The sequence below is a fragment of the Electrophorus electricus genome, chromosome 2 (assembly GCF_013358815.1).
Source record: "Electrophorus electricus isolate fEleEle1 chromosome 2, fEleEle1.pri, whole genome shotgun sequence".
Classification (NCBI taxonomy): domain Eukaryota; kingdom Metazoa; phylum Chordata; class Actinopteri; order Gymnotiformes; family Gymnotidae; genus Electrophorus; species Electrophorus electricus.
The window spans coordinates 33,463,168-33,480,987 of NC_049536.1; the positions used below are offsets into that span (position 1 = coordinate 33,463,168).

General features: G+C 39.7%; 1 protein-coding gene across 10 annotated transcripts; it reads left to right on the top strand.

Moving 5' to 3' along the window:
- Window positions 1-235: 235 nt before the first annotated feature.
- lnpa (limb and neural patterns a) lies at window positions 236-17,383 on the top strand. Of its 10 annotated transcripts, XM_035519819.1 has the most exons (14): window positions 469-564; window positions 864-968; window positions 1,194-1,267; window positions 1,751-1,792; window positions 3,220-3,407; window positions 5,085-5,143; window positions 5,305-5,345; window positions 6,249-6,332; window positions 6,408-6,459; window positions 6,561-6,779; window positions 8,398-8,503; window positions 8,992-9,062; window positions 9,365-9,517; window positions 10,420-11,506. In XM_035519819.1, the coding sequence occupies exons 3-14, from the start codon at window positions 1,241-1,243 to the stop codon at window positions 10,596-10,598; spliced, it is 1,221 nt and encodes a 406-aa protein (XP_035375712.1). In that variant the 5' UTR covers window positions 469-564; window positions 864-968; window positions 1,194-1,240; the 3' UTR covers window positions 10,599-11,506. The 10 variants fall into 10 exon arrangements, with proteins under 10 accessions (XP_035375709.1, XP_035375714.1, XP_026873836.2 ...); XM_035519816.1 differs by lacking the exons at window positions 469-564; window positions 864-968 and adding an exon at window positions 236-437; XM_035519821.1 differs by lacking the exons at window positions 469-564; window positions 864-968 and adding an exon at window positions 236-437 and having other exon boundaries at window positions 6,411-6,459.
- The last annotated feature ends 437 nt before the right edge of the window (window positions 17,384-17,820 follow it).

Sequence of the window (17,820 nt, forward strand, 5' to 3'; positions counted from 1 at the left end):
CTTTCGAAATGCGTTTTTCGAAATGCGTTTTAAAAATCTATCAGGTTTTAGCGTGAACGTGGCACTAATCCGACTAATTGTAAACATTATTTTCTTGCGATCGTTCATTTCGTGTGAACAAATGTACATGGTGCCCACACGTGGAATAATGTTATTTCACTTTTGTTTTCCCGCGATTTGTGGACGTGAAAATCACGTGACTACACAGACCACGAAGTTCGTTGTCGCAGGGAGTTGTGGGAAATGTTTGATGACGTCCGCGAAACGAGTGGCTTCGGAGCCTTACTCGATAATTACTGAAATATTGTGGTGAACTCCCCCCCAAAAATATTTTCTCGAGTTTCTTGACTTCATCTGTTCAACTCGTGTCGTGCACGACAGGCTTACTACGTATTGCAATTTTACAGAAGCGCTCGCAGCTGGCCTACGTTATTCATGTAAGCTCAGCTAGCTTGCTAGCCTAGGTTTGCTAGCCTTGCTTGCTAGCTCCCGAGGTTGGATCGTTTACTTGGGTCGGACAAGTTGGGTTATTTCACGTTGCTGTTCGGTTGTTCACTCATTTTGGTATCTGAAACGAGTTGGTGCATAATATGTGTGTGTGTTGCTTAGCGACTTTTGTTGACGTGAAGTAACTCGCTTTGCTTTTGTTTTAGTTTGAAAAGAAGCCGACTTGAACATTTGGATTTGGAAGTCGTTGATGTCTGTTAATATTAACGTGGTTAATTATCGCTTTTCTTTTCACTAGTAACTGATTGGTTAGCTTACTGTCTGCATAGTTATGTTTTTTGTGAAATTACTGGATGGATGAGTTTGTGGGGTGTAGCAGCACAGAACCGAGTTTACTTTAACTTCGATATTTCCAGCGTTGCATAGCCAAATAATCCTACATGTGTTTATCCAAGAGCCAAGTACACCGAGTAAATGTACAGCAGAAGTTGAGGTGGCCAGCCCTTTCTGTAGTTGAAGTGGTAAGATTGCCATGGAAGTGCCTTCGCTTTGCAGTACTTGAGCTGGATCATTGGGTGCTGTGCATTTTAAATGGAGAGGAGTGTCCTGTTACTACTACTGTAGCTGTCAGTTTTGCGTCTTAACACTGGGTGTTGTTTCGATGCATCAAGTTTTGCTCATACTTTGTTGCAAGGATGACTCAAGTACAACATATGCTTGCAATCTAAAGTGCCTGTTTTTAACAGGTTCTTACTGGTGTAGGCTTAAGGTATTGAACTTGCTCCATAGGAAGATGGGAGCTGTACTTTCTCGGTGGAGGGTATGTATGCTACTGTTTGGAATTTTGCTGTTGCATATATTTCCTTTTTGGTCATAGGCCTTTTATTTTATTGTTATTTTTACATATTGACAAATTATTGTATTCAGCTACAACACAAGTTCGGTTTTCATTCATTTCAGTTTAATCTGGCTTCTATGTACGCTTGCTTTAAAAGTGTCTGTATACAGAGAAAACCTGTATTTGGTTGAATTTCCTCAGAATATAAGTGTGAAAAGTCGTGTGTGTGTGTGTAGGGTTAAAGCTATTTGTGACCATCATCTGACTAGTTTGTGCACTTGCCCTGTGTAATCACCTGTATGTAACTTCAGAGTAAAACAACTTGCAACAACCCTTTTAAAAATATATATTTTAAAGTATGTTTATGTAAAATGTAGGATTTCATTTATTTTTTTAAGTATTTTGAATTTCAGTCTTTTTTGCCATTAAGGACCTTTTATCCTTACAATCAGACTTGTTTTGCAGACAAAGGCAACTACTGTGGAGGTACTGGAGGGGCTTGATAAGGTAAGAGGTATACTACCCTCAGCTAAGTATATCTTGTAGCAGTTTTATTATTAGCTTTGTCACTCAGTTGCCTAAGTCATCCAGTCTTTCTTACATTGAATTTGTCTTTCTGTAACAGAGTAAGAGCATTTAGCACCAAGAAGCTGTTGTAGATCTGTTGACAGATTTTTGGATGTACATGTTGCTTGGACGTAACTATACTACAGTGTATCAGAAGTATATTGGTAGAAAGTGACCCTCTTTAATTTCTGGATTGACAGTCACATGTGTTGCTGTGTCTGCAATAGCTCTCTTTATACCAGTTCAGAGGCTCAGTCCCTTTGGAAGCATTCTCAGATATTTTTGTACTGAGGTTATTCAATACCACTTCCTATAGTGCTTGTGAATGTGACATGTTGTATGGGACTGACTTGAATTTGTATTTCACTCGACCAAACCACATGTTATATCTCTGCATTTCACTTAATAGTTCAAACAGTGCGACTTGTTTGTGGGTGGGCAAGTGTGAGCGAGAGAGATTTGGTGCAAAGTGATTAGTTTGGTTTTCTGTAAGCCTGAAGAATACAGAGGCTCCTAAAACCTGATGGCTAAAGGTCATCTGAGTAGGTCCACTTCACGCATGTCAGATGTGCTATATGACTTGGGTTCAGACCAGGGCTCTCCAGTTTCAATATTTGTTTACTTTTTATCCCCAAGCCTAAGATGAATACCAAACGAGCTCCATATAGTGTCAGCACCATGAAGAAAATGCATTATTTCATGTTTGCTTTTGGACTTTCATTATGATATATAGAAAGTTAACTCTACAGCTGCACTTTCTCTTCCTGCAGATTTTAGATTGCAAAATATTTCAGTGATTCTTGAAGTTGCTAGGGTTGGGAAATCTTTAAGCAACTATAGCAGTTTTATTACATAAGAGGAACAGGCTAGTTTTTACCAACATAGGATTTTGTTGTTTGTTGCTGTTGTTTTAAAACAGCTTCTCTTGTCAAATTTAGGAAAATGTTTCAGAAATGTAATCAAACCAACATCTATATTGTGCTTGTAACAGCACATGACGTTATAACACTTGGACACTTTCTTAGGCTCTGAACTTTATGTGGTATAATGTGAGGGAGTCTTTTTTTCCCCAGACTGGGCACAGCAGGTGCACCTGAGTCTATTTGACAGGTGAACATTTTCTGCTTGCAGCAGCATAGGGCAAGGCATGCTGTAATCCTGACAGTCTACTACTATTCTGCTAGATATGAGTAGCTGTGCAGCACTCAGTGTTATTTGGCACCTATGTGTTGATGTTGCATTCTATTTACAATGTTTTCATGTGCTGCAATATATATTTGAAAATGTATTTCATTTTATATGTGCATGTCATCTTGTTCATGGAAATCTGTTTTGTTTATTTATTTATTTTTTTTCGTGATTTCCAGGATATTCAAACTCTTGAGGAGCACAGAGAAAAGAATCAAAAACAGCTGAAGTTATGGGTTTACAGATTACTTCTGTACTCAACCCTTTTGTATTTGATAGCCTGTGTAGTTGTTTATGTCTGGTATATCCCTGAACAGCTAATAGGAAAACTAATTGTGGCGTCACCTTTTTTAATATTTCCACTACTGTAAGTATTCTTTTAAATTCCTGAAATAAATCAAACTTAATAATAGCTGTGATAAAAGTAGGGATATGACATGTACTAATCCATTGTGAAGAAATAGAGAATGTTCTTGGATATATTTGTCAAAGGTCCAATAAGTAAATATTTAATTAAAATTCAAGACAATTAACATTTCAAGTTAATTATTAAAAAAGGCCAGTCTCTTCTATAGTGGGTGTGACAACATAGAAGCTGTAGCCTCAAAGAAGCTTTCACAATTTGCATCAAATTACAGATGCCTTGGGTGCATTTTCATGCACTGTGCTTGTTCTGTCACTGATGCAAAAACAAGATAAACAAATGGACATTAAAATGTATGAAAATGTTTAGTTGCCTTGCGCTTGTCTTTCTCTTGCTTATCTCAAGCTATTAGAGCAACCATTATTAGAGGAACTGTAAACATGTGCAGCATTTATTCCCAACCAAGCACATATTAGGGAATTTTAAGAACAGCTGTGAGGTCAAATACAGCTCCTAGGATGTCACAAAAACAGTGATAGCTCAGTGGTTAAGGTACTTGACTTGTATTTGGAAGGTTTCTGGTTCAAGCCCCACCACTGCCAAGTTGCCACTGTTGGGTCCCTGAGCAAGACTCTTAACCCTCAATCACTCAAGTTGTGTTCAGTCATAATTGTAAGTCACTTTGGATAAAAGCATCAGCTAAATGCTGTAAATGTAAAAAGCCGGGCTAATGTATTTGTATCCAAATACCTACCAGAAAATAACAACTCTTGGCCATCAGAACATCTTGAGTCCTTTTTGGAATGCTGTCCTAAAAGTCCTGAAGGACTGAAAGCTTTAGTGGTGTTTTAGATGTGGGGGTTGGGGAGGGTACAGATGTAAAATCACTTTTAAATTTGTTTAGTAACATGTGTAGGTACATTTGTTTTCATAGAATATTGGAACATTTTGAGGGTACGTTGTTTTTTTGGTTTTTTTAACAGAGACTGCACCTGGTCCTGTAAAATGGCCTCATAATCCTTTAAATGACCATTACACAATTATGGAAATCATGACTCCCATAGGATGACTGCCCATAACATTATGCATCAACCACAACGTTTAACTGTTAGCAACAGGCATTGTGGGATGAAGGTATAAATGTCCTGATGTAGATAAAAAGGGTGAAAGATGATATCACACCATTTTTGCATTCAGCAGTGTTCAAAATGTTGGACTTAAACCTGGCATGGATTTTCAAGCAGCAATTCTGCCGGATGTTTCTGTTTTGTGAAGCTCCCAATTTTCCATGGTCTTTTTTCATTAAGGTGTTTAACCGACGGCTTTTGGTGTTCAACAGCTATGCTATTTAAAATTCACATCATAAAGTGCTGATTGTTATACATGTAGTTAATGGTGCTGAAGAATGGTTCTGCTTGGCACTCTGCTTCAGATGAGTCAACTATGACTGACTACCCTGAATGTGGTTAGAGTTTTAATATTACAATACAACCACTAGAGCTTAACAGGTATTACTGTCAAATTTGATTTAAATTTGTAACTTATTGGACCTTTTAAATAAACCTACCATCTGCTAGTCACTGATGCATGGTGACATCATTTGACAAAGTGTTAAAGGGTGTATTCTGAATGTTGGATCTTTTTATAATTTGGTTATGATCTTTTCTTCCCCATTTACAGAATATGGCTTCTAAGAAAACTGTTAATTGCTTTATATTCAAAAAGAACTGAAAGAAACGGTAAATGTACCTTTTGGAATTTTACACCCTTTTTTAAAATTACAAAATCACACCAACTTGGCCGCAAAATGGAAAAATGGGTATTGTCGATAATATTGCCTTTGACCTCTCGCATTTATTTTGTTCCACATGTAATTGTATTCTTTCTTTTTATGACACAGATGAGAAATTAGAAGAATTAAAAGATGAAAAGAAGAAAATAGTAAGTGATGTGCTGTGTTGCCGGTTCTTCCAGAATGAGCTATAGTTTTCAGAGTGATGTTAATTGTAGTTCGTTTTTGCCACACATGCAGTGGCCTCCCTGCCCACCAGGACCTGCATACCTGTGTAGAACACTTAAAATCTAGTTGTTTCTTGAGGGGTCAAACCAGAGTGCAGATGTGTCAGGCATCTTTGCTCCTGTAATGTGAGAGTTAACCTTAAATGCTAATGCACTGCGTTTGCCCTTGTAGGGCATCCTTGGACCGCAGGCTAGCACTGTGCTAATGCTAGCACATGCGTTTTCCCTTCTTTCCCCAAGTTATCGAGCTTCTGCAGTTAGCATGGAGAGATAATTTCTTCTTCTAATAAATGATCTAAAATCAATGCAGACAGCGGTTAATTGGCACAGAGACTTTACTTGGTAAAGCGCTTGGCTAATGGCTTGTCTTTAAATTAATAGTGTTTAGTGCTGTGAGGAAATAAATCTGAGAAATTGCTTGTCATCTACTGTCATGTCTAATAACTTTCAATAATTACAGCTGATGGATTTTTACAATCTCCATTATCAGAGTAGGGCTTGTAATTACTCTTTTCATTAAATTCTAAATAATTAGCACTATTCATTCTTTTCCTGAAATGAGGTTTAAAACAAAACTAAATGGAACAGCATATAAAAACTGCCAGGAGACTTTTTTCCCCTTAGCAGAGATCTTAACAGTACACTAATCTCCTCTTTGAACATAACAAGGAAGGAATATTACCAATTGTGTTGTGCTGATGAGATTTTTTAAATCATTGCTGTTTTATAATGCTTTGTGTTATGATGGTCATTATTATTGGAGTAGTGCAATCAACACATTTATGTGCAGTATGTCATAATAAATGTAATGAATTTCTCTCTCAGCTTGAGCAGGTAATGGAAACAGAAACCTACAAAAATGCCAAACTGATTCTAGAGAGATTCGACCCAGACTCAAAGAAAAAGATTGTGAGTATTTTCACTGTAGACACTACTGACACAATAGATCATTATAAACTTTTGTTGAGGAATTGTTTTTCAAAGGAGCTGGAGGCAACACCTGCCGGACCTTCTTTGACACCTAGGCAAGGCCAAGGTTAGCTAGCGGGGGTGTGTTGGATATTTGTAAATATATAAAGATTTGACTTCATATAACCAGATCTCTGTTCAAAAACAAATCTCTGGTTCTCTTCTTAGAGCTTCGTCAGAGGCATGTGACTCCTCGTGTTCCTGTTGCTATGACTCCCAACCCAGCAGCGACACGTCCTCCCCCCAGCCTGGCGGCCACTTCTGGCCCCCCCGGCCTGATCTCGGCTCCAGGCGGGCCCCCAGAGAGAAGCCTGTCTGCTGCTGCTGCCCACCACAACCTGATGAGGAGACCTGCCACCCCCACCGGCACCCCTGTCCAAGGGATGGGTGAGTGAGACACACTTATTGTTTCTGCTGCTCTTCATACAATCATAGAACGTTTCAGTTGAGAGCTGTTCATCTGTGTGAATGTAGGTTTTTTTTGTTTTGTTTTTTTAAACTACATACAAGGAATTACACTGAGTCAAAATATGAGTGATATCTCCATAACAGGGTTCCAGACTGCAACTAATTAACAGTGCTGGTAAAAGTATAATTTTTCAAGAATTGTTTAGTTTACATGCCACCTGCCAGTAGTGACAGATGATGATGATGATGATGAATCTTATAATAGTTAGACACTGTAGACAGTATTCCTATCAGCAGTGTCTTGTTCTTGGGCAGTTTCTCCAATTAATTAATTCATCTATTCCACAGTTGTGGAGAGTATACCAAGCTTGCCTTTTCACTGAAGTCCATGTATGATTTTTACTTTAAAAATAATCACAAACTGATTGACTAGGGCTTTACTAATTTTCATGTGATTTTGAAACAAAACGAGAGCACTGAATCGATATCTATAAGATATCAGAACACCACACTGAAAATGTTGTCTTTCTCAGTACAATTTCATGCTGTTATATCTTATTGTGTTTGAGACACTAATTGTATTTACATAAGGAAATATTTAGCGTGTAACCATAGCTAATGTAAACTATATAAACTCCACACTTTATTGCCATTTTGGCTTTGGCTGTAGACATTTAAGGCTGCTGTTATTCTTAGAGTAAGTCATATCAAAAGAAAGGTCAAAATTCTGGACGTTGCCTCTGAATGAAAGGTAAGTTTTTTAAAATAAGAATGTTCTTGTGGAAAACCCTCAATTTGTCTTAAAACTGAAAGCCTAATTGCTAAAACAGCTTAGGAATGCATGAGTGGTCAGCATGTACACTGCATACATCACATCAGAGCTGTCAGTTAACAGTGTTTAATATTTGGCATTATTGATTTGAGTGAACCATGACACAACATTAAAACTTTTAGGAGCCATGGATGCAGAAAACAAATGATTGCTGTTCCTGGCTATGTTTAAAATGTAGACTACCCATTATGTGATAATATTGTTTCTGCTTTTCACTGTAAGTTCATCTGTCAGAGGTGACTGACAGGGTCAGTTAAAGTAAATGTCAGTTGACTGACATAGGGTCAGTTAGAATAAATGTAATTGTTTTCTTGATGCAGTTTGGGGTTGGTAGTGTCTGTACCTCTGCAAAGGTCCCCCATCCATGCATGCATGTTGAAGAAAATTGGTAGTAAAAAGCAATTTGATACGGTAGTCACTACAGAGATTCCATATTCTAGTAAACGAACAAGCAGCAGGGTAGCAGGTCTGTGCCAAGTCTGGTAGAAATGAGCAGTCGTCTCGATGTGATCACTCTTGATGTTCCGTTCTATTAATTAGAGCAGAAGATCACAGCAGGCCTTCGCTCTCCCAGTCATCTGTAGGGAGGAGCGTTTCTGAGTCATTATTAAAACTTGGCGTTGTCGTCCGTTCATCATGGCTACCTGCCTGCTGCGCAGCACTGCAGGTGTATCTGTGAGCCTGCTCTGTTTCTGTTGGTTTTCCTTAGCCTGGATATGACTGCAGGGATAATGTCTATGCGTTTGTGCATGAACATATTCGCAGGAATGCACCCTCCCGGGCCGCCCCTGGCTAGACCCGTGCTCCCTCGAGAAAGGCGAACTATAGACAGGGTCCTCGAGTACCTAGTAGGTGATGGGCCACAGAATAGGTAAGTGGTGATCTCAATGTTTATGGACAAATTAGAAGAAACGCAAAGATCTGTACTGAAAAGAATACATGAAAATGTTTTTTCTTAAATAGCTGAATATCTGAATCTTATATTTGTTTAGTGTAGCTAGACTTTTGTTAATGTTTTTGATTGACTTCCCTAATAAAGAATTAGTTCTACGTTTAATCGGCGGTATTTTCTTAAAAGGAAGTTCAGACCATGACTAAACACCAATTTATCTGTTAGTTCATGAATTCAGAACTGAGCACTCTTCTATCTGCACTTTGCTGTTCTTTGGGTTTGTAGGCTAAGCAGTAGCATAAAACACTGGGCTCATTTGCCTACCCATATCATAAAGCATGCAGTAGTCTCCATCCTCCCAAACTAGCAGGAGTTGTGCAAATTAAGGGATTGTGAGTGGATCATAGCAGGCCTGTTTTAATGTTTTCAAATGTGTATTTTCTTTTCGTACGCTCTCTTTTGCTCAGATATGCTCTGATATGCCAGCAGTGTCTGAGTCATAATGGAATGGCGTTGAAGGAGGAATTTGAATACATTGGTAAGATTTAGGGAAACGTAGAACACCTTGTCAGTCTCCATCAAACATGGTGCCTTTATTTGCCCTCTGCTGGCAGCTCAGTATTTCATGGATCTCATAAATGCCCGAACCATCTCTGGCCTTTTAAAAGCAGAAGTTCAAGATCAAACTAAATATGCAAACCAATGAAGACAATCCATCAAATATGTTTTCCCATCTTCTGGAGGGCGTGCATGCGTGCGTGCATGTTTTTCATTCTTATACATGGCAATGAAGAAGTGGATGATTTGGATCAGTAGAGTGTTATGTGGCTACCATTTCAGCATTCCGATGCGCTTATTGCTACTTCCTGAATCCTGCCCGGAAGACGCGCCCCCAAGCTCCACGTCTTCCAGAATTTAGTGAAGGCAAAATGAGTCCTGTGCCATCGGCTGCTGCCCTGGAGACGGAACAGGGTGCTCCGGCATCCGCTGCAGGTATCGCAGCTTTGTGGAACCTCTTGAAAGAATAAGCAGATTATGTGTAATTTAATATGAAGTTGAGACATTTTCCTAACATTAACATTAATTTTTCATGGAGAAAGAATTTCACAGTGTGTTCCAAAAGTTTAAATATGCTAGTTTTACTTTAAGATTTTGGAAACTGGTTAATTGATTTGATACTGGTGGTAAGAGAAGGATCTGCCAACTGTGCTGCTTAGCTCGTGCCCTACCCGCTGTTAGTTTCTGCAGTGTGAGAATTGCATCATGCAGTGGGGAAATCCCTCTAGCTCATTGCCTCTAAAGGGACATTTGCTTGATCTGCTGCTAAATCTGAGAGCAGATCTACTGAGTGATTAAGGGATTTGGATCCTTTTATGTTGCTCTCCCGCAGTGCTGCCTAGTTTGTTGGGGTTTGGCCTGGGGTTTGTTCCTCCCTGCCTCTCAGGCCTCCTGTGTTTCTCGCTCTTGCTCTCTTTTTCTTTCTCTCTCTCATGCTTACTCTTCATTTTATAATGATCTTGTAGGTGGGTGATTTGTGCTTGTTTTTGTAAGTGAATAAGCAAAGTGCTGTGGTTTAAGCATGTCTCTAAGCACATTATTAAAGAAAAAACCTCTCTTGTGTTTTTCTGTCCCCTTTCTCAGCCTGGTTAGCAGTGCACATTTGGAAATATTTTTGTTTCACTCTTGTAATAATAATTGAAAGATAAATATGAAGAGTAAATGGGCCACTTCACCCAAACAAAGCAATTTTCCTAATGTTAGGAAGGCAGTTGGAGAAATTTAGCAATATGAGGTCATGCTAGCTAGTCCCCAATGACTGTCGTTAAGTTGCATGTTTTTAAAATAAGTGTATTGGCTAGGTGTGGCTTATTGTGTGTCTCGCCCTCCTTGTTCAGTAGAGGCTACAACTGAGGCCTCTGGTCCTGTAGAGGAGGTGGAGCCTACAGAGCATCATGCGTATAAAAGCCAATCAGAGGTGGAGAAACACGGGGCCCTGGAACCCAGTACAACCCTCGCCAACCTCGCTGACAATTCAGACACTGAACATGATGTGTCTGCCATGGATGTGGAGTAGAATTCTCCTACAAACACGTCCCGTCACCCTGTTAAGGTGTGCTTGTTTATTCATGGACTGAGTTTACTTTGAGTGTTGCTACCTTTTTCTTTTTGACTTACTTTTGTCTTGTGGTTTAGGTCTTTATTTATTTTTTCTTTATATGTGTGTTTTGTTGGGTTTTTTTTTTTTGTTGTTTTGTTTTTTTAACATTTGAAATAACCTGAGGTGTCACGTAGCAGGGTAGTAAAAAAACCTACTCTGAGAGACTGGATTGCCAATATTACAGTGCTAAAATGAGTTTGTTGTTTGTTTGTTTTTTAAGCATAGTCTTGGATATAGTTATGCTAATGTTGTGTTTGTGTTTGTTGTATTCAAGTGGCCATAAGATCAGTTGGTTTTTCATACCTTCGTTGTACAACAAACTTTGGTCTAACAGCATGGAATGTGCCCAAAGTTCTGTCTCGGTAAGGCATTCTTATTGAAATGATTCTTCTCCGTGTAAAATTTGCCACTTCACAAAAAGCAGTTTATTACTGTATGGTCCTTTATGAAAAAGTATTTATGCACTGTTTTCAGCATGTACAATAATGCAAAATGACTTCTTTGTTCTAAGAAATATTTATAGATTTTTACATTTCTATTGACCGTGCCTTCCTTGAATGTTTTGAGTAGGTTTACAGTTTAAACACGAGAGATGGGATCCATGTTTACATGTATTATGATAAAGACATGGGAAGGTCCAGATATTTATTTTTGTTGAGTCTAAAATTAGAACAGTATCATAAATGTGCCTCTGTATATCATTTTTCTCTGTAAGACAAAATAGAAATTATTTATATACATATAGAATATATGCTTAAATAATATGTAAATGCAATTGGGCCTCTGGGTAGGTTTTGCACAAATAAAATTATTTTTAAACATTATGCTTTTGTTTTTAACGTGTTTGTTTAGAACAGGGAAGCTTGCTAAAATGTGTAGTTTGTTGAACATGGTGGTTGGTCTCAGTTATATGAGATTGGTGGTCAGTCACTCAGCCAGCTCAACGGTTAACTGACCCTGCTCCTCTGGAGAGGGGAAGAGCGTCTGTCCTCTGTAGAAATGAGCTGTTAGGGCTGTTAGTGGGCTGCTTTATTGCTTACTCTCCTTCCTGTCTGGCGTCCAGCTATCCTGACACGGAGGGACATTGAAAAGAATCCGTTAAAACACAGTCCATTTTCATTAGCTTCTCTATTTTGGCTTGTGATCATTTTATTTTAGTTCATTGATCATTTTGGACAGTGTTAGATAATGGGACTGACACACAAGCCCAACCCAGCTTGATTGCTTGACCCTCTTAATTTGCAACAAGAGAACTATCTACACATATTGCCCCTCTGACAAAGTCTTTCTCTCTCTCTCTCTCTCTCTCTCTCTCTCTCTCCTCTCTCTCGCTCGCTCGCTCGCACGCCCGCCTCCCACATTTGTCTTTGAGTTTTGATAATGCATGTTTACAGAGACATGACCCCTTGAGTGTGGCAATGTATCACTGTCAGCAGGACAGTAGCACCTGATTTCAGCTCAGTCCGCCTCATCGTGACCCCTGACAGTGGCACAGGCCCTGGAAAAAATAACCCGTCAATAGGACATTTGAACCTTTCCCAGCAAATATAATGTAGATCAAGTGTTTGTGAATCACCACTGTTGGGGGCTTGAGGCCAGTGCATTTTTTTTTCTTTCTGTTTCTGTAAGCTTTTTATTTCACTCCCTTTCCAAACATGCGGCTTTCCATATTTTCATATTAGAGTCAAATGCCTTGCTGTCTGTTACATCATTCTACACAATGACATTTATTTTATTTGACACTTTGATAGTGCACTGTCAGTAAAATCATCTTGTGTGTTTTGAATTCCCATCAATTTAGGGAGAACAGAGCCTTCCTCCTCATGCATAATTTTTCATATTTGCAATACAGTTCCGTTTTTTTCATGGACGATTTCTGTCAAAAGCAGATGGAGTGATTAGAAAAGAATCCAGAGTAATGTCTGAGAGCTAAGTAACGGCTTCCTATAGCCTCTCTGTGTTTTTATTTATTTATTTATTTATTTACATTTTTCACCTTTTTCAATCTTAAGACTAAATGTAGTGCTCTCAAAATTCATATAAATGCACCAAATATGGCAAAAGATGCATCACTTTTTGAGTGTCCTGATTTTCGACTGCATCTTTGAACGATAGGCGGTATGGTTGACGGGGAAAGATACATTATGCTGACCTGTTCTTTGGTCAGTTCTCCTTTTCTGTGCTATCAGCAGTCTGATTCGCCCCATACGGCCCACTGACAGCCATCATAAATGTTATCAGGCATGTTATCAAACACTACTCCAGAAATATATACGTGTGTGGAATGTAAGGGGGAGGGGGATCATTTTTGGCCTTCCAAGGCCCTGTTTCTCTGTTCAGGAGAGGAATCCCTCAGCTTTGTGCCATCAATGAACCACTAATTGATTTTCAAGAATGACAAACGATGTGGCAGGCGGCAGTGCGAAGGTAATTCTGTGTCAGGAGTGGGAGTGTACAGCAGGGTCCTCCCAGGGTTCCGGGGTCTCTTAAATGCTCATGTCTCACAAGTACATTCTGTTCCGCTTGACTCAAATTTACACTGATCTTTTATTTATGCCTTGAAAAAATGGCAGATAAGACACATAAGTGTTCTTGATATTGTGTTTTGTCATATCTAGAAGCCAAAAGATTGAAATCCTGAGAAACAATTTTCTGTTGAAATGAAAGAGCGTGGCCTGGTGAACCCTGGAGGAAAATAACAACGCTATTCCAGGCAGAATACGAAACCCAGAAGCCCAGAATAAGGAGAATAGACAGGAGCAGCCTCTGTCACGTTTCCATTTGCTGTCTTTAAGAGGGACCATTTCAAAGTTCTCCCTGTCTGTTAGAAAAAGAAAGACCTTGTCGTTATCTTTCTCTGTGTATGTACTGAATACCAAACCAGATCTGTGCAACCGGAGAGCAGCGTAGAAGAGCACACACATCGCTCTTCTCTCTCCAGACTGCACGCGCGTCATGTTGGCACTGCATCTGAGTGCTTGCTGTTTCCTTGAGGAGGATATGAGAGAATAATATAAAATAATGAGATGAGTGTCACGAAAGCAATTAACATGCCCCGAATATCAGAGTTCACCACTGGATGATGACAACTGCATCATTATCAAAGCCATCACAGTGCAATACTGGTCCTGGCTGCTTCAGGGGAGGCATTAAAATCAAATTAGAGAATTATAGCACCGCATGCTGCTTCTGGGCCCTAATCGAGGAGAGAGGAGATGCTCTCCAAGCAGTTGATATCCAGCGATTAGTTCTTGGCTCTGTGGTCTTTAAATGCCACAAGACAAAGTTGAGTGGCATGAATTCATTTGGCAAAAAGGTCATGAGGTGCCAAAAATATGTTGATTTGAATGGAATTACCATTTAAATCACAAAACACATTTAGACAAGCTGATTTCCATCTCTCTCAGCTTGCTGAGGCCTGTCGTAAATCATTAAACAGGAACTATATGCTTCTGTGGAGCAGAAAAGTCATCCAACAAGATACTGTAGCTCTGACTGAAGTACACTTTGAATATATTTGGAGGCTTGCTGGTAACTTATCACTCTCAGTGTTTAGAAACACTTTCGCAGCAGTGAGTCTTTGTTATTAGCTGTTCTCACAAGTTGATGAACAGTGTACTCGCTAACCAGCAGATCCAAATTTATGCACAGGAAACTTGACCTCTCTACGGCGACTGGATGGCAGACTCGCCTGGCTTTGCACATTTGCATGCTATTGCTCTCTGCGTTTCCTTTAAGCTTGTAAGGCCCCTCCTGATGGTCAAAGCTTCTGTCTCGGGGTTGGCACATGGACTTTGACCCTGATTATACTTGCTGCGGTGCTCAAAATTGCTTTCTGACTGGTATTATTAGGCAAGGGGAATATGTTTCTTTATATTTTGGGTTGTCTGAGCAGTGTCAGGAGAAAATACTGTATGCTTAGCAATGCTATAATTAATTGTGAGAGGTTTAACGAAAGAATACATACCTTACATACATGCATACCTTAAACCAGTTTTTAAATTGAACTGAAATGTTTTAATTGAAATGTATATAAATGCATAAATGGTGACTTAAAATAGAGACTTGTTAATACTAAATATTTTAACAACATTATTATAGAAAAATGAATGTTTGATGATTATAAACAAGTCTCCTAATAATCAAATTATTGTCTTTTCAGTTCTTTGCTCACTACTGTATTTACTGTCACAAACTATCATTGTACCGATGTATGAATGTAGTCTCTATTTCCATCCGAGTTAAATTAATGCAACAGCTGACCCTCTCCAAATAATTTATCACTCCACTCCATATGATTTACGCTACATCCATACTGTAATAGCTGAAACATTGATTCACTCTGTGATGCTGTTTGGGAAGCTACTGCATCAGAAATCAATGTAACAAAACAGATTTACCTACCTAAACTGATCCTCGCAAGTGTTCAATAATTATGACGATTACCCAGCTCGGCTGTAGTGCGTGTCTGATGGCTTCAGAACTTGCCCGTTTCACCCTGTGACCTCTTTCATTGGTAAAATACACTGTGTATATACCCTTAGAGATATACTGCCCATAAACCCTGGCCGTGTGCTGCGAGCCGTACGGGTGCTGGTGTGAACTAGCGTGTGCCCCTGGAAATCATACGAAACATCCTGCAGGCTCCAGCCTGGTTTTATGGTTTCATCTATTACCACTCTGTCATTGTTAATTGTCTTCTTTTTACCTCCACAGGATTCTCCAAATTGGCCCTATCGAATGTGACAGGAGGAAGAGCATTAAGCGTCTGACAAGATGATATCTAAGTTCAATTTCCTCCCCCTGCGCTGATATATACCTGCAGCACATCATTTTCCTTTCTGTCATAAAGAGCGTGATAAATCAGGGGTGTTCATGGAGCAGAGGTGGGAAACAGGGCCCTGGATTTGTGTCCCCAGCTCCAGCGATTAGGAAGCCATTACTACCACGTTCTTCTCCTTCAAACGAACGTGATCAGGCCTAACGCCGCTGGGATGAGGGAGATTAAGAGAGAAAGAGCGGGACAGCGCTGTTATGACGCAGGCATCTTTCCCAAACAAGCCGTGTTAAGCTCGATAGAAAAAGAAAACACCCCACTCCCCCTTCCTCTCGTTGACACCATTATCCATCTGTTTGGCTGAAATTGCTGTATCATGGTATAAATCTGAGACACAAGTGACACATCCTCTAAAATAAAAGGGAACATTAACTGCTCTATCTTCCTGGGGCCCTGAGAGCCACTGGTTATAAGCTCACTCAAGTGTGGTGGCAGTTATACTGTGTTTTACTAGACTGCAGACAATTATCCTTTGCTCCTCTCCCCTCTGAAGACAAACTGCCAGAGCTTCAGCTGAAATGATTTCAAATAGATTTTCCAAAATGTCTGTTGCTTGATTGCTTCCATACGTTATTCCTCTTAAATGGACACGTGTGAGGTGGAGGCAGAGGAAGTGTACGCACAAATAAATCACAATACTCCTTAGCTCACAGAAATAAGAAAGTATCAAATCATCAGCACACGGTGTGTGTGTGTCCTATCATAAGGCATGTCACTGTGCCCTTACCTCTTATTTACATCACTACAGGAGCCCAACAGCTCAGTTTCAGACCCTCTATAGTCTCAGTAATGTAACATTTTCTATCCTTATAACGTCCCCTTTCTTTTAGCCAAAGGGACACACCATCCACCCAAGCTATAAGATTACTCTGACACTTCTTAGGCCATGAGCTCTATGTATGGATAACTGGATTTTCCTTTTAAGAGCCCAGTCACTGGGCAATGCTACGGTGTCTCCATCTGATCTGGAATTGTATTGTAATGTAGTAGTGATGGAATAATTCATAGTTAGGTTAAAAGTGCTGCAAGTAACATTTTTAGCCTGGGTAAGTAAAGAGTAAAGTAACTTCACAGTGATGCCATGAAAGCTGTAAAAAACTATTTCTCTATCTCAAGGACAGACTTGAGCCTTTTTTTCCCTTATAACTGTACAACAGTAAGTACTAAGATTCATTAGAAAATCACATTGTAAGCATGTCCTTGTGTATACTGCTGGTTCCTTTCTGAACATTATAAAGGTTCCATCTTTCAAGATTATTCATATTATTATGCAGTCTGAAAAAAAGTCTTCCCATTGTTTATCTAAACAGGATGATGAGGAGAATACCAATTGTAGTGTTCTGTATTTTTTCCCTGTTTTTGGTTCATATATCAACAACAAAAATAGTCCAGACTGTTGCCCTCAGCTAAGACTGTGGCACAAACAGTAGTGTGTGTAAGACTCTGCTCTGTGATTTCAGTCACATGCGCACACACACACGCGTGCATGCAGACAGGCGCTGATGGTGGTGAATACCAAGCCTGGCAATAACCCCACTGTCCCAAACAGACAGCACCGATTACAGCGTTGAGCTGCGATTCAGCATTACAGACCTACACATTTATTACGTTGACTCCGGCTGCCTAATACAACCACGCATGACTCCATCCATCTCCGTTTTGTGCCGGACGGATTTTCGAGACGAGATAAACATATGCAAAGGGGGGAAGAAAGTGTCACAAATGCGAGGAAATTGTGCTGAATTGTAACAGCAGCTAAATTAAAGCATTGCTTGACTGGTTTTCATTGCTTAAATGTAAAGATTACCTCTTTTCATGACTCTTCATCAAATGTTTGACTGTGTATTTTCCATTACTCTGTTTTCAATCAGTGCCATTAAAGGAATGAAACAATCATCTTTATTAATCTGAGAAGCTAAGTTCCACTGTCAGAAAAAAACAGACCAAGGGACTTCCATGACTGTGCGTTCACAGTGGATACAGGGCTGCCCTTCCAGCTGAGAGAATGAGCACCCATCTTGGGCACCAATGTATTGATCTCTGCTCTCAGTTCAGGCTCCTATCTACATATTCACCTTGATGAGCATTCAGTGAAATCTAAGCGCACATCCCAGGAAAAACCCATCAAAGTTCTGCATGCGTCAGCAAGAAGCATGTCATTTGTAGGTGTGGCAGATGCTCTGCACAGGCAATGCCTTTGATAGGAACAGATTCAAAAAAACAACTGCATCGGTTTGACACACTGCTGTAACCATGTTGTAACACGTGATGTGACTACATCTATAGTGTCCTGTTAGCCCC

Excerpts from the sequence above, each read along its gene's own strand:
- lnpa (XM_035519805.1), top strand. The coding sequence starts at position 3,085 with ATGTTGCATTCTATTTACAATGTTTTCATGTGCTGCAATATATATTTG. Across the intron at positions 5,346-6,248 it reads AAGATGAAAAGAAGAAAATA|CTTGAGCAGGTAATGGAAAC; the intron begins GTAAGTGATGTG and ends TTTCTCTCTCAG. Across the intron at positions 6,333-6,407 it reads CAGACTCAAAGAAAAAGATT|GAGCTGGAGGCAACACCTGC; the intron begins GTGAGTATTTTC and ends TGTTTTTCAAAG.